Source organism: Macaca mulatta, chromosome 16 (assembly GCF_049350105.2).
Source record: "Macaca mulatta isolate MMU2019108-1 chromosome 16, T2T-MMU8v2.0, whole genome shotgun sequence".
Taxonomy (NCBI): domain Eukaryota; kingdom Metazoa; phylum Chordata; class Mammalia; order Primates; family Cercopithecidae; genus Macaca; species Macaca mulatta.
The window spans coordinates 17789584-17814052 of record NC_133421.1 but is presented as its reverse complement, the minus strand read 5'-3'; the positions used below and the strand labels follow the sequence as shown (position 1 = coordinate 17814052).

Genomic DNA, 24469 nt, shown 5'->3' with positions numbered 1-24469 from the left:
TCTGCTTTATTTCCACAGCTGCGCGTTTCCAGCCTGCACTGTGCATGCTGGGTGGGAGAGGGCAGCTTGAATGCAATAACTGCACCTAGCACAGTTGTCAAGACTCTTTCTTTACTACCATGAAGGAAACCACATTTAAAAATGTGTCCCCTTATGTATCCTCTGGGCATTACATATAGTTCTGTCATCAAAGGTAAGAATGATTTTGACCCCAGTGCCTGGTACAGAGTAAGTGCTCAGTAATGTCAGTTAGCTATTATTACAGCTATTACCACAACCTCTAAAAAGAAATGCTCGGCTGGGCACAATATCTTATGCCTGTAATCCCAGCACTTTAGGAGGCCAAAACAGGAGGATCATTTGACCCCTGAGTTTGAGACCAGCCTGGGCAATGTGGCGAGACCTTGTCTTTACAAAAAGAAAATTTTTTAATTAGCTGGGCCTGGCCGGGCGCGGTGGCTCAAGCCTGTAATCCCAGCACTTTGGGAGGCCGAGACAGGCGGATCACGAGGTCAGGAGATCGAGACCATCCTGGCTAACACGGTGAAACCCCATCTCTACTAAAAAATACAAAAAACTAGCCGGGCGAAGTGGCGGGCGCCTGTGGTCCCAGCTACTCGGGAGGCTGAGGCAGGAGAATGGCGTAAACCCGGGAGGCGGAGCTTACAGTGAGCTGAGATCCGGCCACTGCACTCCAGCCTGGGCGACAGAGCCAGACTCAGTCTCAAAAAAAAAAAAAAAAAAAAAAATTAGCTGGGCCTGGTGGCATGTGCCTATAGTCTCAGCTACTTGGGAGAGGAAGACAGGAGGATCACTTGAGCCCAGGAGTTCAAAGTTACAGTGAGCCATGATCACACCATTCCAGCCTGGGCGACAGAGGAAGACCTTGTCTCTAAAAAATAAAACAAAAACAAAAACAAAGAAACCCTGGATGCAGTGGCTCACGCCTGTAATCCCAGCATTTTGGGAGGCTGAAGCAGGCAGATTGCTTGAGCCCAGGAGTTCAAGACCAACCTCAGTAACATAATGAGACCTTGTCTCTACTAAAAATTTAGAAAATTAGCCAGGCATGGTGGCATGCCCCTGTAGTCCCAGCTACTTAGGAGGATGAGGTGGGAGGACTGCATGAGCCCAGGAGGTCAAGGCTGCAGTGAGCTATGATCATGCCACTGTACTACAGCCTGGGAGGCAGAGCAGGAACACTTAACCATCTCATAGATAATTAGATTAGTCTTCTTCCAGGGACCTAAAGAGGAAAGTGATAAAGTGAACATAAAAGCAGTTTGAAAAGTAAGTGACAGAAGCATGAAAAGTATCCTGGTTTTTTTTGTTGTTGTTTGTTTGTTTGTTTTTGTTTTTTTTGAGATGAGTCTCACTCAGTCACCCAGGCTGGAGTGCAGTGGCATGATCTCGGCTCACTGCAACCTCCGCCTCCTGGATTCACGCCATTCTCCCGCCTCAGCCTCCTGAGTAGCTGGGACTACAGGTGCCCGCCACCACGCCCAGCTAATTTTTTGTACCTTTTGTAGAGACCCCGCCCAGCCGAAAAGTATCATTTTTAAATTAGTTCTTACTTGGATTCCATCGTTGAGCACAAAACAGTAATCTGGTTCAGGATAGAAATATAAACATTAGGCCTGGTGTCATGGCTCACATCTGTAATCCCAGCACTTTGGGAGGCCAAGGCGGGTGGATCAGCAGGTCAGGAGTTCGAGACCAGCCTGGCCAACATGATAAAACCCATCCCTACCAAATATATAAAAAATTAGCCAGGTGTGGTGGCACGCACCTGTAATCCCAGCTACTCAGAAGGCTGAGGCAGAAGAATTGCTTGAACCTGGGAGGTGGAAGTTGCAGTGAGCCGAGAGATCACGCCACTGCACTCCAGCCTAGGCAACAGAGCAAGACTCCATCTCAAAAAAAAAAAAAAAGAAACAGAAATATAAACATTAGGCCAGGCGCATGGCTCATGCCTGTAATCCCAACACTGGGAGGCCGAGGCGGGTGGATCACTTGAGTCAGGAGTTCGAGACCAGCCTGGCCAACATGGTGAAACCCTGTCTCTACTAAAAATACAAAAATTAGCCAGGCGTGGTGGCACGTAACTGTAGGCCCAGCTACTTGGGAGCAGAGGTGAGAGAATCTCTTGAACCCAGGAGACGGGTTACAGTGAGCCAAGATTGCACCACTGCACTCTAGTTTGGGCAACAGAGCAAGACTCCATCTCAGAAAAAGAAAGAAAGAAAAAGTAATATAAACCATTCATCATTAAAAGACTCTAGTTGAATTATGGCATTCTGTTGTTAAAATTCTTCCATTACCCACCACTTCTGTTGATTTTGTCAACATGGTAATACATTGAGGGTCATGGTAACTTTAACGTCACAGGATCCTAAAATGTCTTCTGAATTATTAAAAAGTTTGTGTGTGTGTGGCCAGGCGCGGTGGCTCAAGCCTGTAATCCCAGCACTTTGGGAGGCTGAGGCGGGTGGATCACAAGGTCAGGAGATCGAGACTATCCTGGCTAACATGGTGAAACCCCGTCTCTACTAAAAATACAAAAAACTAGCCGGGCGTGGTGGCGGGCGCCTGTAGTCTCAGCTACTTGGGAGGCTGAGGCGGGAGAATGGCGTGAACCCGGGAGGCGGAGCTTGCAGTGAGCCGAGATCATGCCACTGCACTCCAGCCTGGGAGACACAGCGAGACTCCGTCTCAAAAAAAACAAAAACAAAAACAAAAGTGTGTGTGTGTGTGTGTGTGTGTGTGTGTGTGTGTGTGTGTGTTTGGTGCCATGAACAGTGAGGTTAACTATGTACTTATCTTTTCAAATAAGGGATCTATTAATGACTCTCAAGATAATCCTTCTAACCAGAGTGTTTGCTTGCCTGGAATACCATATTCCCTCACAGATGAGCTCTTCCAGACTCCAGGAGAAAGCATAACTAATCTAAACTTATGTACTTGGTTGGTAGCTATCAGAATAAGAGTACAGGTCTTCTGATTCTCTCTTTTTTTTTTTTTTTTTTTTTTTGAGATGGAATTTCACTCTTGTCACCCAGGCTGGAGTCTAGTGACGTGATATTGGCTCACTGCAACCTCCACCTCCCAGGTTCAAGTGATTCTCCTGCCTCAGCCTCTCAGGTAGCTGGGATTACAGGCGCCCACCACCACGTCCGGCTCATTTTTGTATTTTTAGTAGACAGGATTTCGCCATGTTGGCCAGGCTGGTCTCGAACTCCTGACCTCAAGTTATCTGCCCCCCTCAGTCTCCCAAAGGTCTTTTGATTCTTACACAGTGCTTCTTCCTGCAACCTAGCACGCCTTCTCACATAGAGGATGCTGGTAAAGAGCGTGGACTGTGGAGTCAGAAAGATCCAAACCCCAAGAACAACTCCTCCACTCAGTGGCAAGGTGATCCCAGCTTCGGCCTCTGCTTTCTGAACTTCCTCAGATGTAAGATAGGGTTAATACTATGCCTTTGCTCAGTAAATGTTAGCCACTCTTATTAACAGAGGGCTTGCTGTATATGCAGTCACTATGCTTTACACTTTAAAATAGAAAGACCAAGAGTGAATCCCTTCCCAGACCATTCCAATCCCAGTTCCAGGCTCCTTCATCCATGCAGGATGGTCACCTTTCTTTGGGGACAGCTGGCCTCTTTCTATCACCCCTAATCAACCATTCTATCCTTTTCTTCAGTCCTTGTTGTCGTTTTTATGTTTCTTTTATTATTTAAGTTAGCCTTTTTATTATAATTATTCAAATTATTCTTTGTTTTTTCTTTAATTCATTTGTGTAGAAATGAAATGTTGGAATACAGACTGAGCTTGTAGTTACTAAACAGATGTTGATATAGCTGTGAAAATGGGAACAGAGGCAGTCTATGAATAAATACACTTTTTCCATGAACTCAATCCCAGGACACGGTGGACATTGTCCCTCAAAGTTTTTTTTTTGCCCTCAGTATGGCACGAGAAAAAGAGAACCAGTAATTCAGACTGTATCTGCATGAACAGAGTTCACTTAGAAGCTAGCCAGGAATGCTAAATGTGCTAATAAATGGCTAAACCGATAAGCAACAAAGATATTCTGAACCCAAGTTGATATCATGGCCGAATTCCACTCTGCTCCACTGGTTAGGAACAAGAGTAAAGCGTCAAACCCTGGGAAACAGTCTCTACGTGATCAACCACAGCACGAGCTACACACCACTGATCTGCTCCGAAGTCACTTCAGATAGATGCTGCATTTGGAAAGTTTCAGGGTTCTGTTCTCTCCTCTCCTTCCCAAGGGATGGAGATAGCTCCATTGAAGTTGAGGTGGTGGAGAAGGCATTCAGACAGTCATAAGTGAAAACCCTGTGTTTCTCTACAGGTGGTGACTTTCGATGCAGGGGGAGTAAGTGGCCACAGCAATCACATTGCTCTGTATGCAGCTGTGAGGTATGATTCTCTGGGCGATGGAGGTGGGGGAGGGTTTGTTTGTTTGATTAGGGCTCATGGTTTAAAGTCTAAAGCACTTTCCCACTTGTTATGTGAGCCCATGAAACTCACTGCTGGCTTATCATCTAGCCCTGCTCACTGCATCTCACCATGTCCTCTCTCTGAGAAATCTCTCTCGAGTCCTAGTACGAATGCTCATCTCCTAAACAGCTGAATTTTTTGTATACACTGAATACTGCAAATGGGGTAATTGACTTTATTCATCTCTTTTCTGTGGCCACAGAAATCTTGAGGGCCAAATTTGCAACCCCTGTGGCACATGGACAAGACTTTAAGGAATGAGTGCTGTGAATCAGTGTGCCTCCAGATTCACCATCTTCTTCCCCTTACTCTCACTTCCTTCATGTATTTTATACAACTCTCAAATCTTTGGAGAAGGAGGATATACATACATAATATGAAATGCGTTTGTTCTTCACAGTCACCCGATTTTACTGATATTTATTTACATTTTACCAATAAAAATAAAATGCAAGCTCAAAGATATGGAGTGACATAGAGTCATAGAAACATAGATGTGTTTCCTGTCCCCTAGCAAAGTGCTTCTCCTGGGCCCCTGATCAGCGGTGTGGCAGGCCTGTCCCAGCTACTGAGGAAGGAAAGGAGCAACTTGAAGGGAAGGACTTATTTGATAACCTTCTTCTAAACATGCTTAACACTCAGACTGAAGCAATGCAATATGTAAAGTTGGAAATGACCTCACCAACCATTAAGTACAGCCACCTCATTTTACTGAGGCTGGGATGTGGTTTGCCCAGCACTACAAGGTTAAACTATGGCAGAGGCAGAATTCAGGAATCCTAGTTCTCCATTCATTATTCTCTCAGATGTATGTGAAGACCAATCCAAACTGAAGACCCTCCTTGTCCTTAAATTTTACATCACTTGGTGGAAGATGCTATAGTTTTACCCACATACTCTTTCTAGGCAGCTTTCCCTGTTTCCTTGACTGTGGAATGAGGGGAGGCTAGACTGTTCTCCCGTGAAGGCTATTCAGTTCCTGGTCCAGCCAGCGGCCACAGCTTTAGAGGAGACGTGCTGCTAGTCACATTAGGTCCCTTCAGATTCAGGAAAGGAACATTCCCTGGTTAGTCTGAAATACAAATTTTTTTTATGATATATGGAAAAATGAGGCAGCCCCGGAGTGGTCTTTCCAACCACATGGTTACTCTGAGGCCTTGAGCTTCCAAGACTAGCATGGACAGCAAGCCCCATGGAGAACTGGAAAAATGGTCTCACCTCATTCTGGATGCACACTGAGCCTGGTGATTTCTCACCAAGAATTTACGCTGCACCAGAGAAAGGATCAGGTCAGGTCTGTTGCAAACATACTAAGAGTACCTCCACAGGCAGGGGGCTGGGGCACTTGAGATTGAGTCACCTGGTCCCATTCCTGGTCCAGTCATCACTGAAGTGGGGAAAAGCAGAGAAGGCATCATTCTAGATGGAAAGAACCCAAGGAGACAACTCTGTGTAGATAGAACTGCCTGGGACCATTTTCCTCAGAAGAGGCTGGAGTGCCACAGGCTCTCAGCACGAAGGTGGGCCACTGTGCTTCAGATAAAACAATTCGTGGACATGCCACCAATCTTCTAAAACCTTTTTCCCCACAGTCATCTCTTGCCTGCTAAATTCATTAGACTCACCTTAGCCCTCAGCCATCTTCAACTTTCTGTGGCATTTGGCCCTGCATGTCCCTCACTGCAATGCTGCTTTGGCTTATATGGCACCAGCTTGCCCTCCTCACTCTGGCCTTTCTGGCTACTTCTCAGTCTCTTCCTGGCTTCCCTCCCACCAGTGGCCCCTTGATCCCCCTGTCCCCAAGACTCGCTCCCCAGGCCTCCTCAGCACAGCTTCCCCTGTGGCTTTAAGGACTATAAGCTCTATTTCCAGACAGGTGCCTCCAGCTCACTGCTTTCCCTGGTTATCAGAATATCCACAGGGCTTTGCCCAGAGAACAGAACAAGCCACTTCATTCTCAGGATCCCAGAAATCTTTTTCAGGTTTTTCTTTTCTTTCTTTTCTTTTCTTTCTTTTTTTTTTTTTTTTTTTTTTTTTTTTAAGACAGAGTCTCGCTCTGTCACCCAGGCTGGAGGGCAGTGGCGTGATCTCGGCTCACTGCAGCCTCCGCCTCCTGGGTTCAAGCAATTCTCCTGCTTCAGCCTCCTGAGTAGCTGGGACTACCAGTGCATGCCACCACACCTGGCTATTGTATTTTTATTAGAGATGGAGTTTCACCATGTTGGCCAGGCTGAGTTGAACTCCTGACCTCGTGATCCACCGACCTCGGCCTCCCAAAGTGCTAGGTTTACAGGTGTGAGCCACCGCGCCTGGCTCCTTTTTCAGGTTTTTCTACCTCTCAGGTTCTGCCAGGCAGTCAGTTCCATGAGTTTGTCAATTCTCTCTCAACTTCTCTTCTTTAACCCCTGTTCCCAAGAGTCTCTGTTCATATAAGTATGTGTGTCTATGTTGCCGGGGCTACCTTCCCAATCCTTCTCTGCCCCCAGATTTCTAAACAACAAAGTAGGGAAGAGACTTGGAGCTCATTGCAGTTGACACTCTCCTCCTCTTAAGGTGGTGAGCACAGAATGACCTTCACTGTCAGAAGGTAGATGTGGGGGGGAGCTCAGAAAGGAGAAAGGAAATATCAGGGAAGAGCTATCAGTTAGCATTGTAAAATATTCCCCCATCATACTCCCATTACAATTTCAAGAGGAAAACTATGAAGAGTCCAGCACAGTTATCTTCATTCTCTAATGGGCAAAGCTTAGACCAGGGTACTTCACAAGCCACAGACCAGCCTCTGGATTGGCTGTCCCTGGCTCAGGTGCCCATCCGGATCCCTTCAGCTGTTGCCAGAGGTATGGGATCCTGGAAATCTATGCAGTGATTTATGCAAAAGAAACCACCTGGAAACTCACATGGAGGGGGACCATGGGCATGGCAGGCTTTCCTCTGAAGGCCCCTCCTATTACCTACAAAGGAAATGATTCTTATGCGTCTCACTCTTGTCCTTTCCCTCCTCCAGGGCCCTGCACTCAGAAGGGAAGTTACCTAAAGGTAAGGCTTGTTCCTTTTGCAAAGGGCCACAATATACTGTCCTTCTGAGAAACTTATGAGAGGGAAATTTGCAAATCCACGGAGAGCTGCCCTCAGCCGAGCAGAGGCAGTGGTTGGGGAGGCCGCCAAGCTCTTCCTCACTCACCTCAGGGTACCTGGCAAATTGTATCTGCCAGCAAGTGCCTGCCTGCAGGGCCACCTCTGGATGAGTGGGGAGGCCAGGTTTGCCCCTCACCTGTCTAGCTTTTTCACAGGGTGGATGTTTTACACCTCTGGTATTCTTCCAGTCTGAACTCAATCCCATCCCCCCACCAATTAGGCAGGTTGTAAATGACTGCTGGATGCTTGATGGATCAATCTGCCTTAGTCAGGAACTCTCCCTAACCCACAGGAAGTATTTGACCTCACCTGACCATTTACTGCATGACCCCCATGCTTATCCTCTCTGGGCCAGTTTCTGGGGTGGTCTGTCATACCTCATAGGAGCGATATGAAGATTCAATGAATGAAAACATAAGTAGGTTATGCCCTTTCTGTGTGGGATGACTGAAAAGAGCTTACCAAGCCATGATGTCTTTGGTACATGACTATAGTTCGTTTGATTCTCTTTTTTTTTTTTTTTTTTTTTTTTTTGAGATGGAGTTTCGCTCTTGTTGCCCAGGCTAGAGTGCAATGGAGGATCTTGGCTCACTGCAACCTCCACCTCCTGGGTTCAGGCCATTCTCCTGCCTCACCCTCCCCAGTAGCTGGGATTACAGACATGCACCACCATCCCTGGCTAATTTTTTTTTTTTTTTTTTTTTGCATTTTTAGATGGAGTTTCTCCATGTTGGTCAGGCTGGTCTTGAACTCCTGACCTCAGGTGATCCACCCGCCTCGGCCTCCCAAAGTGCTAGGATTACAGGCATGAGCCACTGCACCCAGCCATTTGATTCTTATATCAATCCTGTGAGACGGGCAGGTCTCACACTATCAACACAATTTTACAGATTAGAAAACTGAGACTCAGGCTGGGTACGGTGGCTCACACCTGTAATACCAGCACTTTGGGAGGCCCAGGCGGGTGGATCACGACGTCAGGAGATCGAGACCATCCTGACTAACACGGTGAAACCCCGTCTCTACTAAAAAATACAAAAAATTAGCCAGGCATGGTGGCGGGCGCCTGCAGTCCCAGCTACTTGGAAGGCTGAGGCAGGAGAATGGCATGAACCCGGGAGGTGGAGCTTGCAGTGAGCCAAGATCATGCCACTGCACTCCAGTCTAGGCAACAGAGCGAGACTCCATCTAAAAAAAAACAAAAACAAACAAAAATACCTGAGTCTCAGGGAGGTTAAAGGACTTTGCCAACCCTGTCAGTTTTTGACTGACGGAGCTAGAACCGGGTCTCTAACCTCCCAATACAGTAATTCCTGTCTCCTTCACCTTTCCTTTGGCTTTGAGGTAGCCAGATCTCAACCTCTAGCAACCAACCTTTTTTTGGTAGGGCACACGGCAGGGTAGAGGGTAGCCAGCCAGGTCTTCTGTGGCCCTTTTACTCATTCTAGCTGCAAGAATGATGGGCACAGAGCAGCTTTGGTGCCACAGAAACACCTGGCAATGCTGTGGCCACTGTCCTGCCCTGCCCTGAGCCACAGGGTAGAGGGAGGACGCTCAGGAGAAAATCTGGCTGGAGACCTCAAGGCTCATCACTTCTCCCTGTCTCCTTTCCAACCAGGGTGTTCTGTGCTCACACTTCAGTCTGTGAATGTGCTGCGCAAGTACATCTCCCTTCTGGATTTGCCCTTGTCTCGGCTTCATACTCAGGATGTCCTCTTTGTGCTCAACAGCAAAGAAGTGGCACAGGCCAAGGTGAGGATTGTAAATTCCTGGACACCCCAACTCAGATCTCTGCCCCAGACCCCTTGTCTCCTCAAAGCCCCACCTCTGCAGAAGCCCTACTTGAAGGCCTTCCACAGTGGTTCAGCATCTGTCCCTGAGAGTTAGGACTAGGCCAGCTAGATCTTGAGAGGCATAGATTTTTCAATGACTTTAGCCTTTTTTTCTAATTATAAAAATAATATATGCTTTTTCTAAAACTAAGTAACACATGCTCATTGCAGAAAATTTTGAAAAACATAAAAGCATCAAAAAGAAAATAAAAATAGGAACAATTACCTGCAGCCCCACCAATCACAGGTAATCCTTGTTAACATGTTGGGCTACATCTTTCTACTCTTTTTTTTTTTTTGAGACGGAGTTTTGCTCTTGTCGCCCAAGCTGCAGTGCAGTGGCACAATCTCAGCTCACTGCAACCTCCGCCTCCCGGGTTCAAGCGATTCTCCTGCCTCAGCCTCCTGAGTAGCTGGGATAACAGGCACCCGCCCCCACACCTGGCTAATTTTTTGTATTTTTAGTAGAGCTGGGGTTTCATCATGTTGGCCAGGCTGGTCTCAACCTCCTGATCTCAGGTGATCCGGCCACCTTGACCTCCCAAAATGCAGGGATTACAGGCGTGAGCCACTGCGCCCGGCCCTACTCTTTATATATTTATGGTGTGTAGGTGTAAACGCATTTCAGATGGGATCACACAGTGTCTATTTAAAACCTGCTTCGGCCGGGCGCGGTGGCTCACGCCTGTAATCGCAGCATTTTGGGAGGCTGAGGCGGGCAAATTACGAGGTCAGGGGTTCAAGACCATCCTGGCCAACATGTTGAAACCCCGTCTTTACTAAAGCTACAAAAATTAGCCGAGCATAGTGGCATGCACCTGTAGTCCCAGCTACTCGGGAAGCTGAGGCAGAAGAATCGCTTGAACCTGGGAGGCAGAGGTTGCAGTGAGCTGGGATCACACCACTGCACTCCAGCCCGGGCGACAGAGCTGATTCTGTCTAAAAAAAAAAAAAAAAAAAAACCTGCTTTAACAATATGTTATGGGTTGGGCACAGTGGCACATGCCTGTAATCCAAGTACTTTGGGAGGCCAGGGTGGGTGGACTGCTTGCTGGGCAACAGAGCAAAACCCACCTCTACAAAAAAATTAGCCAGGCATGGTGGCACATGCCAGTGGTCCCAGCTACTCGGGAAGCTGAGGCAGGAGGTTCACTTGAGCCCAGGAGGTCAAGGTTGCAATGAACCCTGATCACACCATTGCACTCCAGCCTGGGCAACAGAGCCAGACCCTAGCCAAAAAAAAAATCAGAACTATTTATTATGAACATTTTCTCCTATTTCATTTAGTATTCAAATAGCAATGGCTGCCAATTACTCCACTGTATGTATATACCATAAGATATATCATGAATCCCTTACTGTTGGACATTTTGATTTGCCATTTTATCACTGTTATACATGGAGCAATGCTCCCAGCTTGAGGTTAAGGAGAATTCAGACCTGCCAGGAGCCTCTGTAAAGAGCCTAGGGGAGGCCAGGCGGGGTGGCTCACGCCTGTAATCCTAGCACTTTGGTGGGCTGAGATGGGCGAATCGTCTGAGTTCAGGAGTTTGAGACCAGCCAACATGGTGAAACCCCGTCTCTACTAAAATACAAAAAAGTATTTTTTTTTTTTTTGTATTTTTAGATGGAGTTTCTCCATGTTGGTCAGGCTGGTCTTGAACTCCTGACCTCAGGTGATCCACCCGCCTCAGCCTCCCAAAGTGCTAGGATTACAGGCATGAGCCACTGCACCCAGCCATTTGATTCTTATATTAATCCTGTGAGATGGGCAGGTCTCACACTATCAACACAACACGCCCTCCCGGGCGTGGCAGCATACATCTGTAGTCCCAGTTACTCAGTAGGCTGAGGCAGGAGACTTGCTTGAACCCGGGAGGCAGAAGTTGCAGTGAGCTGAGATCACGCCACTGTACTCCAGCCTGGACAACAGAGTGAGACTCCGAGTCTCCGTCTCCAAAAAAAAAAAAAAAAAAAAGAGCCCAGGGCAGACTGCAAGAAGCCTATATGAAGCCTATATGCAGGTTGAGGAAGAGCTAGGCCAGGTCAGGTCATCCTAGGGAAAACTCTTAGCTGTCCATGGAGCAGGTGATTGAGTGCCATCAGAGTTAGGGAGAGGGTGGGCTGGGAGAATTGTTCCCCAGTTTGTCTCCAGGTGCATCCCCCTGTAGACTTAAGCCCCCCACAGAGAGACGGGTAGCACAATAAGTGAAAGAACCAAGTCGGGGATTCTGGCTCGTGCCTGTAGTCTCAGCTGCTTGAGAGGTTGGGGTGGGAGGATGGCTTGAGCCCAGGAGTTTGTGTCTGCCCTGGGCAACACAGCTTTATTAGGAAGAAGGGAAGGGGAAGGGGAAAGGGAAGGGAGAGAGAGAGGAAGGAAGGGAGAAAGAAAGAGAGAGAGAGAAGGAGAGAGTGAGAGAAAGAAAAGGAAAGAAGGAAGGAAGGAAGGAAGGAAGGAAGGAAGGAAGGAAGGAAGCGGGGAGAGAGGAAGGGGAAGGTAAGGAAGGAAGGGAAGGAAGAGAGAGAGGAAGGGAGAAAGAAAGAGAAGGGAGGGAGAGAGAAGGAGAGAGGAAGGAAGGGAGGGAGGGAAGGAAGGAAAGAAGGAAGGGAGAGAAGGAGGGAAGGAAGGAAGGAAACAAGGAAGCGAGGGAAAGAGGGAGAGAGAGAGAAAAAAGGAAAGAAGGAAGGAAAAAATCTAAGAGAATAGAAGAAACTCAGGATGATTATTTTGGTTTTGGGGTTTTTTTGTTTAGCTTTATTTTCTTTTCTTTTTTTTTTTTTTTTTTTGAGACGGAGTCTCGCTCTTTCGCCCAGGCTGGAGTGCAGTGGCCGGATCTCAGCTCACTGCAAGCTCCGCCTCCTGGGTTTACGCCATCCTCCTGCCTCAGCCTCCCGAGTAGCTGGGACTACAGGCGCCCGCCACCACGCCCGGCTAGCTTTTTGTATTTTTTAGTAGAGACGGGGTTTCACCGTGTTAGCCAGGACGGTCTCGATCTCCTGACCTCGTGATCCACCCGTCTCGGCCTCCCAAAGTGCTGGGATTACAGGCTTGAGCCACCGCGCCCGGCCTAGCTTTATTTTCTAAATTTTATTTGAGATGGAGTCTTCCTCTGTTACCCAGACTGGAGTGCAGTGGCACAATCTCGGCTCACTGCAACCTCCGCCTCCCAGGTTCAAGTAATTCCGTCTCAGCTTCTCCAGTAACTGGGACTACAGATGCACACCACCACGCCCAGCTAATTTTTGTATTTTTAATAGAAACAGAGTTTCACCATATTGGTCAGGTTGGTCTCGAACTCCTGACCGCAGGTGATCTACCCACCTTGGCCTCCCAAAGTGCTGGGATTACAGGCTAAGCCACTGTGCCTGGCGATTTTTTTTTTTTTTTTTTTTTTTTTAGATGGAGTCTTGCTCTGTCGCCCAGGCTGGGGTGCAATGACATGATCTCAGCACACTGCAACCTCTGCCTCCCAGGTTCAAGCGATTCTCTTGCCTCAGGCTCTCGAGTAACTGGGAGTACAGGCACATGCCACCACGCCCAGCTAATTTTTGTATTTTTAGTAGATGCGGGGTTTCACCAGGTTGGCCAGGCTGGTCTTGAACTCCTGACCTCAGATGATCCACTCACCTCTGCTTCCCAAAGTGCTGGGATTACAGGCGTGAACCACTGCACTGGGCTTGTTTTTTTTTTTCTTCTTTTTTCTTTTTGAGACGTAGTTTCGCTCTTGTTGCCCAGGCTGGAGTGCAATGGTGCGATCTCGGATCACTGCACCCTCCACCTCCTGGGTTCAAGTGATTTTTCTGCATCATACTCCCGAGTAGCTGGGATTACAGGCATGTGCCACCATGCCCAGCTAATTTTGTATTTTTAGTAGACACAGGGTTTCGCCACATTTGTCAGGCTGGTCTTGAACTCCTGACCTCAGGTGATCCATCCGCCTCAGCCTCCCGTAGTGCTGGGATTACAGGCATGAGCCACCGTTCCCAGCCCATATTTTCTGAATTTTCTACAGTAAACCTTTGTACCTAGTAAGAGGCACTTTGCTAGGTACTGAGAATGCAGTGTTGAGCACATATCTTGTTTCTTCGATCGTACATTAGTTTTTGTACTTTATTATTTCTGTCCTACTTTATTTATGGTTTTATTCCCTTCCTTCCTTCCTTCCTTCCTTCCTTCCTTCTTTCTGCTCTTTCTTTCTTTCTTTCTGCTGTTATTTATTTTTTTTTTTTAGACAGAGTTTTGCTCTTGTTGCCCAGGCTGGAGTACAATGGTGTGATCTCGGCTCACTTCAACCTTCGCCTCCTGGGTTCAAGTGATTCTCCTGCCTCAGCCTCCCGAGTAGCTGAAATTACAGGCACACACCACCATGCCTGGCTAATTTTGTATTTTTAGTAGAGACAGGGTTTCTCCATGTTGGTCAGGCTGGTCTCAAACTCCCGACCTCAGGTGATCCGCCCACCTCAGCCTCCCAAAGTGCTGGGATTACAGGCATAAATCATCGCACCCAGCCTATTTATTTATTTTTTATTTTTATTTTTTGACACAGTCTTGCTCTGTCGCTGAGGCTGGAGTGCAGTGGAGCGATCTCAGCTCACCACAACCTCCACCTCCTGGGTTCAAGCAATTCTCCTGCCTCAGTCTCCTGAGTAGCTGGAACTACAGGGGCCCACTACCGTGTCTGGCTAACTTTTGTATTTTTAGTAGACACTGGGTTTCGCCATGTTGGCCAGGCTGGTCTTGAACTTCTGACCTCAAGTGATCCACCCAGCTCGGCCTCCCAAAGTGCTGGGATTACAGGCGTGAGTCACTGCACCCAGCCTGTTCTTTAAATCTCTTTAACTTGAAAGGTTAGTTTTGTTTTCACTTACAATCTTCAAAAAAAAAAAAAAAAAAACTTTAATACTATTAATTTTCCTTGAAGTGTTTCTTTAGCTACACATGATAAGTTTTGATATGTAGTTCTCCTATTGTCACCTAATTATAAGTAATTTATAGTCTCCATTGTGAGTTCCTCCTTAATCTTTGAGGGTATAGAGTTTACAGACATGTATGTCAATCTTCATTATTTGTAGTTCAATATTTATGAATGCACCTACTCACTAAAATTCATTTGTAACTCCAAAGTCAGTGCTCGAAGTGCTTTTGTGGTCATTCGTGGACACTCGCAGAGGGGTGAAACGTGAGTCACTGGATGCACATATGCATGTTCCCAACTGTTTCAACTCTCCCACTGTAAAAAAATACCTTTTTGTGGTATATTTCATGCCCCATTTTTCTCATTTTTGTGGTTTTTGTTGATTTTGCTGTTTAAAATAGCCTCTAAGAATGATGCTGAACTGCTGTCTTGCATTCCTAAGCACAAGAGGCTGTAATATGCCTTATGTGGGTTTGATCACAAGCATGAGTTACAGTGCAATTGGCCATGAGTTCAGTGCTAATGAATCCACAATATGTATTTCATATGGAGTTTTTAAACAGAAATATACATAAAACAAGGTTATATATTGATGGATGGATGAAACTATTGTGGCCAAAGGCTTGGGGGAACCCAACCCTGTATTTCTGCTAGAAACAATGGTTCAGTATTCACTAATTCAGTGTTCTCAGTGACTTTATAGAACTACCACAAATGAGAATGGCATGGCTATGTGTGTATATGTGGTCTTTTTTTTTTCTTGTTTTTTTTTTTTCTTTGAGACAGAGTTTCACTCTTGTTGCCCATGCTGGTGTGCAATGGTGCGATCTCAGCTCATTGCAACCTCCACCTCCCAGGTTCAAATGATTCTCCTGCCTCAGCCTCCCAAGGAGCTGGGATTACAGGCACGCGCCACCATGCCCGGCTAATTTTCTAATTTTTAGTAGAGACAGGGTTTCTCCATGTTGGTCAGGCTGGTCTCCAACTCCCGACCTCAGGTGATCTGCCCGCCTCGGCCTCCCAAAGTGGTGGGATTACGGGCGTGAGCCACTGTGCCCTGCCGTGTATGTGGTATTTTTATTGTTAATTTATAATTTAATTGCTTTGTGGTCAGTGAATGGTTTTCGTAACACTGATTTTTTTTTTTTTTTTTTTTTTGAGGTGGAGTCTTGCTCTGTCGCCCAGGCTGGAGTGTAGTGGTGAGATCTCAGCTCACTGAAACCTCTGCCTCCTGGGTTCAAGTGATTCTCCTGCCTCAGCCTCCTGAGTAGCTGGTATTACAGACAGGCTGACACCACCAAGCCTGGCTAAGTTTTTTGTATTTTTAGTAGAGACGGAGTTTCACTATATTGGCCAAGCTGGTCTTGAACTCCTGACCTGGTCGTCCGCACACCTCAGCCTCCCAAAGTGATGGGATTACAAACATGAGCCACCGCACCCTGCCCAAAGCTGCTATATCTTTTTTTTTTTTTGAGACGGAGTCTCGCTGTGTTGCCTAGGCTGGAGTGCATTGGCACAATCTCGGCTCACTGTAAGCTCCACCTCCCAGGTTCATGCCATTCTCCTGCCTCAGCCTCCCCAGCAGCTGGGACTACAGGCACCTGCCACCACGCTCAGCTAATTTTTTGTATTTTTAGTAGAGACGGGGTTTCGCCGTGTTAGCCAGGATGGTCTCGATCGCCTGACCTTGTGATCCGCCTGCCTCGGCCTCCCAAAGTGCTGGGATTACAGGTGGGAGCCACTGCGCCCAGGCTCTGTCATATCTTTTTAGGAGATTATTTATCTTATTTATTTATTTATTTTGAGACAGAGTTTTGCTCTTGTTGCCCAGGCTGGAATGCAATGATGCAATCTCAGCTCACCACAACCGCTGCCTCCTGGGTTCAAGCGATTCCCCTGCCTCAGCCTCCTTAGTAGCTGGAGTTACAGGCATGCACTACCACGCCCAGCTAATTTTGGATTTTTTTTTTTTTAGTAGAGATGGGGTTTCACCATGTTGGTCAGGCTGGTCTCAAACTCCTGACCTCAAGTGATCCACCCGCCCCGGGCTCCCAAGGTGCTGAGGTTACAGGCATGAGCCACTGCGTCTAACCAATTCCTCTTATTATCTTATAAGTTCCCTCTTTTGTAATGGTTTTCCCTTTATCTTCTATTTTATTTTTATTTATTTATTTTTTTGAGACAGGGTCTCGCTCTGTCGCCAGGCTGGAGTGCAGTGGCGATCTCGGCTCACTGCAATCTCCACTCATTGCAATCTCCACCTCCCGGGTTCAAGCAATTCTCCTGCCTCAGCTTCCCGAGTAGCTGGGATTACAGGCGCCCACCACCACGCCCCACTAATTTTGTATTTTTAGTAGAGACAGAGTTTCTCCATGTTGGTCAGGATGGTCTCGAACTCCCCACCTCAGGTGATCAACCTGCCTTGGTCTCCCAAAGTGCTGCAATTACAGGCATGAGCCACCATGCCCAGCCTTAATTGTTGTATTTTTAGTAGAGATGGGCTTTCACCATGTTGGCCAGGATGGTCTCGATCTCCTGACCTCGTGATCCGCCCGCCTTGGCCTCCCAAAGTGCTGAGATTACAGGCGTGAGCCACCATTCCTGGCCCATATACTAGCTTTCTTTCTTTTTTTTTTTTTAATTTTAATTTTATTTTGAGACGGAGTCTCATTCTGTCACCAGTCTGGAGTACAGCGGTGCGATCTCGGCTCACTGCAACCTCCGCCTCCTGGGTTCAAGCGATTCTCCTGCCTCAGCCTGCCAAGTAGCTGGGATTATGCGTATGTGCCACCATACCCAGCTAATTTTTATATTTTTAATAGAGACAGGGTTTTGCCATGTTGGCCAAGCTGGTCTCAAACTCCTGACCTCAGATGATCTACCTGCCTCGGCCTCCCAAAGTGCTGGGATTACAGGTGTCATCCACCACGCCTGGCCTCCATATACCAGCTTTCTTTAGGTTAGTATCTGCATGGTTTATCTCTTTCATCCTTTTATTTTCACCCTTTTCTTGTGATTTTTAGTTGTATTTTCTGTAAGTGGCATGTAGTTGGAATTTTTTTAAGTCCTGCTATGAAATATCGCGGATATATTTGGTCTATTTTTATTTGTAATTACTGCTATATTTAGACAGTTCTACTATCTAATTTTGTGTTTTCTGTTCAACACTCCTCCCACCCCCAATTCTTTTCCTGCCTTCTATTAGTCAAGTTTTCCACAGTCTCTCTCCCTTGTTTCTCTCCCTGCTGTTTGTGGTGGCCCCCTACATTTTTTAAAATATAATTTAAAATTTTTTTTAGAGATAGGCTCTCATTCTGTCTGTCACCCAGGCTGGTGTGCAGTGACATGGTCATAACCCACAGAAGCCTTGAACTCCTGAGCTCAAGAAATCGTCTGACCTCAGTCTCCCAAGTAGCCGCTGCACCTGGGCAAATGTATTGAATTATATAAGTAATTATTATGTATAATTACAAGTAATAATTACACAATTATTAAGATGTTTAAAAATTTTAAAAAGAAAGGCTGTGCACATTGGCTCACGCCTATAATCCCAGCAGTTTGGGAGGCTGGTGGATCGCCTGAGGTCAGGAGTTCGCGATCAACCTGACCAACATAGCCAAACCCCGTCTCTACTAAAAATACAAAAATTAGCTGGGCGTGGTGGCGCATCCCTGTAACCCCAGCTACCTGGGAGGCTGAGGCAGGAGAATCACTTGAACCTGCGAGGCGGAGGTTGCAGCAAGCCAAGGTCGCGCCATTGCACTCCAGCCTGAGTGACAAGAACAAAACTTTGTCTCAAAAATAATTAAAAAGAAAAAATTAGTCTGGGCATGGTGGCTCATGCCTCTAATCCCAGCACTTTGGAAGGCCAAGGGAGGAGGATCGCTTGAGGCCAGGAGTTTAAGACCAGCCTGGGCAACATAGCAAGACCCTGTCTCTACAAAAAAAATTTTTTTTAAATTAGCCAGGTGTAAAAGGCCAGGTGCAGTGGCTCACGCCTGTGATCCCAGCATTTTGGGAGCCCGAGGTGGGCAGATCACAAGGTCAAGAGATTGAGACCATCCTGGCCAACATGGCGAAACCCCATCTCTACTAAAAATACAAAAAATTAGCCGGACGTGGTGGCAGGCGCCTGTAATCCCAGCTACTCGGGAGGATGAGGCAGGAGAATCACTTGAACCCGGGAGGCAGAGGTTGCAGTGAGCCGAGATCACGCCATTGCACTCCAGCTTGGGCAAAAAGAGCAAAACTCTGTCTCCAAAAAACAAAAAAAAAATAGCCAGGTGTGGCAAAGCCTATCTGTAGTCCCAGCTACTTGAGAGGCTGAGGTAGGAGTATCATTTGAGCTCAAGAATTGGAGACTGCGGTGAGTCATGATCATGCCACTGCACTCCATCCTGGGCAATAGAGTGAGACCCTGTCTCTAGAAAAAAAAAATATATATATATATATATATATATAAATTAAATAAAATATATGTACTTTGACCCGATAATTTTTATTTCCATAATTTTTTTCAATCCTACTCCTTCTGTATATTTTTATAATTTTATGTTCAGGAAGTGAACAAAGATGTGTCCAGAAATTTATGTCCAAGGATTTTCATTAGAATAATTTATAATAACCAAAATAGGAACTAATATTCACCAGGTGAATGAGACAGTACTATATAACGAATAAAATTACAGTTTTGAAGGATATATAGTGAAAATGCTCCAAAAGAGGGGAAAAAGCAGAAATACAAAATTGCACACATAATTTTGGACACATCTAAATAAATTTTTGGACACACTACATAAATAATTTCTGTAAGTGTCTATCTTAATGAATGCTGAAAGTCATTGAAAGATTAGGGCATCTCAGTATATGGGCCATGTAGGCAGCATGATATGGGAAATCCTTGTAACTTGGTAACTATTACAAGTAGACAAATCAAGTGTGATTGGACTACAATGTTCTCTCTCAATTTTTTCCTAAATATTTTTTTCTTTATTACAGTCTTCAAAATTTTCATTTTATTCTGTGATCTTACACATCCATTTTGTTTGATGGTAAATTTCCTTTATAAATTATAGTTGGAGGCTGGGCACAGTGGCTCACGCCTGTAATCCCAGCACTTTGGGAGGCCGAGGCGGGTGGATCATGTGGTTAGGAGATCGAGACCATCCTGGCCAACATGGTGAGACCCCATCTCTACTAAAAATACAAAAATTAGCCAGATGTGGTGGCACGCACCTGTAATCCCAGCTACTCGGGAGGCCGAGGCAGGAAAATAGCTTGAACCCAGGAGGCAGAGGTTGTGGTGAGCCGAGGTGGGGCCACTGCACTCCAGCCTGGCAACACAGCAAGACTCCATCTCAACAAAAAAAAAAAAAAGAAAGAAAGAAAAAGAAAACATTGTAATTGGGCCGGGCAAAGTGGCTCACTCCTGTAATTCCAGCACTTTGGGAGGCCAAGGCAGGTGGATCACTTGAGGTCAGGAGTTCAAGACCAGCCTGAACAACATAGTGAAACCATGTGTCTACTAAAAAAACAAAAATTAGCCAGGCGTGGTGGCAGGTGCCTGTAATCCCAGCTACTTGGGGGCTAAGGCAGGAGAATCACTTGAACCCAGGAGGCAGAGGTTGCGCTAAACCGAGATTGAACCATTGCACTCCAGCCTGGGCGACAGAGTGAGACTCCATCTCAAAAAAGAAAAAAAAAAAAATTATAGTTGGGCTGGGTACGGTGGCTCACACCTGTAATTCCAGCACTTTAGGAGGCTGAGGTGGGTGGATCACTTGAGGTCAGAAGTTCGACACCAGCCTGGCCAACATGATGAAACCCCATCTCTACTAAAAATACAAAAATTAGGTGAGTATGGCAGTGGGAGCCTGTAATCCCAACTACCCAGGAGGCTGAGGCAGGAGAATTGCTTGAACCCGGGAGGCGGAGGTTGCAGTGAGCTGAGATCGTGCCACTGCACCCCTGCCTGGGCGATAGAGACTCCATCTCAAAAAAAAAAAAAAATCATAGTTGGATTTCCTGTTGAAATAATGCTGCATAATATTTACTCAATAATATTCTATGGTGATTGTTCTGCCTCAATTCTCTTTATCAGTTAAAGCTTGGTTATCACAGGTGTGTTTATGTCTTTAAAGTCATGTAGGTTCTTTTTCTTTTCTTTTCTTTTTTTTTGAGATGGAGTTTCACTCTTGTTGCCCAGGCTGGAGTGCAATGGTGTGATCTCAGCTCACTGCAACCTCTGCCTCCCAGGTTCAAGCGATTCTTCTGCCTCAGGCTCCCAAGTAGCTGGGATTACAGGCATGAGCTCCCACACCCGGCTAATTTTGTATTTTCCATAGAGACGGGGTTTCTCCACTTTGGTCAGGCTGGTCTCGAACTCCTGACCTCAGGTGATCTGCCTACTTTGGCCTCCCAAAGTGCTGGGGTTACAGGTGTGAGCCACTGCACCTGGCAAGTCATGTAGCGTCTGACAATGAATATAAAAGGGGTTCTTTACATAAAAGTTTGTGAAGATATTAGCTTAGAGAGGCAAGTTAATTATGGTACTCAGAGATAAACAGGCACATCCTTTTATGTATATCTAGTGAAGTCAGTTGCTGTAATCTATTCTGTTTAAAAACCGAACTATACTAGGTGTGAATAACAAGATAATGTACATTTCCCCTAGAAGGTGGGAACGACAACTCACGCCTGTGTGCCATTCCTTGTTTTCTTCTTCTGACAGTGATTGTACCTCCGAAATGACCTAACTCAGAGGAATTTGGGCATAGTGTACTAGCACGTACTAGGTTGCTTCCCATGAAACATCCCTGTCTGTGTTGTACATTTGAGGTAGTAGCAACATGATTAAGAATGTGGACTGTAAACGGCCAGGCGTGGTGGCTCAGGCTTGTAATCCCAGCACTTTGGGAGGCCGAGGCGGGCAGATCACAAGGTCAGGAGACCATCCTGGCTAACGCAGTGAAACCCTGTCTCTACCAAAAATACAAAAAATTACCTGGGTGTGGTGGCGAGTGCCTATAGTCCCAGATACTCGGGAGGCTGAGGCAGGAGAATGGCGTGAACCCGGGAGACAGAGTTTGTAGTGAGCCAAGATTGCGCCACCGCACTCCAGACTGGGCGACAGGGCGAGACTCCATCTCAAAAAAAAAAAAGAAAAAACTAAAAAAAAGGAAAAAAAAAGGCCGGGCGCGGTGGCTCAAGCCTGTAATCCCAGCACTTTGGGAGGCCGAGACGGGCGGATCACGAGGTCAGGAGATCGAGACCATCCTGGCTAACACGGTGAAACCCCGTCTCTACTAAAAATACAAAAAACTAGCCGGGCGAGGTGGCGGGCGCCTGTAGTCCCAGCTACTCGGGAGGCTGAGGCAGGAGAATGGCGTAAACCAGGGAGGCGGAGCTTGCAGTGAGCTGAGATCCGGCCACTGCACTCCAGCCTGGGCGACACAGCGAGACTCCATCTCAAAAAAAAAAAAAAAAAAAGAAAAAAAAGAATGTGGACTGTAGAGTCAATCAGATGGCTCTGGGTTAAAATCTCAGCCAGCTCTACTACCTACTAGCTATTTGAGACTGATGAGTTTCCTCATCTATTTATTTTTTTAAAAAACAGTAATAACAGTACTTGATTCACAGGGTTATTAACATTGAGATGATGCATGTGGACTGTTTTGCCAGTTTTCTGGCATCCCATAGTGAGTGTTGTAGCTACCGTGAGCATTGTGTGTTATAATCACAGGGAGTAAGTAGGACATATGAAAGCAGGGGCCATGATAGGGGGCCAATCCAGAGAGGTTCGTGGGTTACGGGAAGAAGATAAGGCTATAGCATGAAGCATATTAGTGCGAGGAAGGATTTAAGGTGAGGAGGCCAGATCTGAAAGTAATGAAACAGCTCCAGTGCAAGTGTTTCATAACTGATTCTCTTTGATTCTTCTAGAGAGCCATGTCCTGCCACCGCAGCCAGCTCCTCTGGTTCCGCCGCCTCTACATTCTCTTCTCCCGGTACATGAGAATCAACTCACTGAGCTTCCTCTGAAGCCTTGAAGGGTTTTCAGATCCAAGGAACAAAGGGGAAAATAGACAAAGGTGTGCAGGGGACCTGGCCTGGCACTGGCTTATTTGCCTGAGCTCAAGGAGATCCCCACTGGAGCAGCCTCTGCAAAAGGGAGCCCATGTAGGCCAGGGGCTGTCCAAACTCCAGCTTCTTCCCCTGGGAAAAAACCCAAAGAACCAAAAACAAACCACCCCAAGGATAATAATAGCTACCCTGCTAGCTTCTCAAGTTCTTGTGAATCACAATTTACATAATGACACAGTATATGTGGAACACCTAGCCCAGTGTCTGGGCAGGTCCCTATTATCATAAATGAATGTAAAAGTGCTCTAAAAACACTCCACAGATGTGACTTTTACATTGTTTCCAAAGTAAGGTCACCAAAAACACATACATAAAATGCAACAGTGTGTGTTGAATTGGTTCAATCATAATTCATTTGATTTTTCTTTTATCAGAATGCGGGTCTAGGAAAAACTTGCCCTATTTAACAGCACAGCTGTTGACTGAAGCATCCAAGTACCAGTCACTGGGGTGGGCACTGTTTTATACAGAGACGATTACAAGGGCTCTGCCCCAAAGAGCTTACAATCAAATATGTCAGCTCTCAGTCTTTTTGGAGAAGTAGGAAATAGGAAGATAAATCTGAGACTTAAAAAAACACAAAAGATTCAAGAACCCACTGTCTTAAAATTGTCCTACAAACAAAAGCACTCTGAAAGCTCTGGCTTGGAAACTACTCTCAGAATCCAGCTAATGGTCCGGGGAAGTGGCCTGAGGCAGGGAAGCTCAGTGGTGAAGAGCACAGGCTGGTAGCCCTGTGATTGAAGCCAGAATGATCAGCTGTGTAACCAAAGGCAAGGTGCTGAACCTTTCTCTGCCTCAATTCTCCCACCTGCAAAATGGGAGATAACAACGATCCCAACCTCAGAGAACTGAACCAGATAATACATGAAGGTGCATATCGAGGAGTCTCCCATGCTCTGCTGGGTAAGTATTCCCTCCACCTGCCACAGGAAACACTGAATTGCTTCTCCATAGCTGCAGGTTAGAGACCTGCTTGTTCAGACTCTCTACCTCAACTTGCCCCCACTTTGCTTAGTGTCATCATTATCTTGAATGCCTCCTAGGGGCCATATAAGACTAATAGAGCTATTAGGCCCTGAAGCTGGAATCAAAAATGCAAATGTGGTTATGTGATTTGTCTACTTAAACTTTGTCAGTAGCTCCTAATAGGCTTCATGTGAAAGTGTGACCAGAAGCACGTTACTAACACTGGCTAGAGTGCAGTAGGAGAGTGTGGTAGGACAGGCTGACTTCTGCCCTGTTACTAGGAAGACAGACACTGACCCAGCCTTTCTGAACAGCAACTCTGCTCAGAGCTTTTAAAATATGCATACTCTATGAACTAAGGAATACTTAGAAAATCAAAATTATATACGCACAGGCTGGGCGCAGTGGCTCACACCTGTAATCCTAGCACTTTGGGAGGCCGAGGTGGGTGGATCACTTGAGGCCAGGAGTTCGAGACCAGCTTGGCAACGTGGCAAAACCCCGTGTCTACTAAAAATATAAAATTAGCCAGGCATGGTGCCGCGGGCCTGTGGTCCCAGCTATTCAGAAGCACAAGAATTGCTCGAACCCAGAAGGCGGAGGCTGCAGTGAGCCAAGATCGCACCACTGCACTCCAGCCTGGGTGACAGAGCGAAACTCTGTCTCCAAAAAAACAACAATAATTATATACACAAGATCATCATTGTATTATTTATAATAGCAAAACTGGAAAAATCCAGTGATGCAATTGTGTTTTCTAACAAGGAAGAACGTTCACACCGTATTAAATTTTTAAAAGGGTTAGGAATAGCACAATCCCATTTTTGTTGAATAAATATATACACAAGTATACAAATAAATAAATACATATATATCAAAAGATATATATCCAAAAGATAAATACTAGCTGGCAAGGTAATCTTTCAACAATGAACATTTATAATTGTAG

General features: G+C 46.2%; 1 protein-coding gene across 4 annotated transcripts in view; it reads left to right on the top strand.

Annotated features, from left to right (window-relative positions):
* The window catches only part of PIGL (phosphatidylinositol glycan anchor biosynthesis class L), a 111818-nt gene extending 88932 nt beyond the window's left edge, over positions 1-22886 (top strand). For 2 of the 4 annotated variants that reach the window (XM_015118714.3, XM_077970458.1), the window contains 4 exons: positions 4375-4442; positions 7531-7562; positions 9280-9413; positions 22351-22886. In XM_015118714.3, the coding sequence (XP_014974200.2) occupies positions 4375-4442; positions 7531-7562; positions 9280-9413; positions 22351-22449 (333 nt within the window). In that variant the 3' untranslated portion in view covers positions 22450-22886. The remainder of the gene's footprint in view (positions 1-4374; positions 4443-7530; positions 7563-9279; positions 9414-22350) is intronic. The other 2 variants (XM_015118715.3, XM_077970459.1) reach the window with 1 other exon arrangement.
* Positions 22887-24469: the final 1583 nt, after the last annotated feature.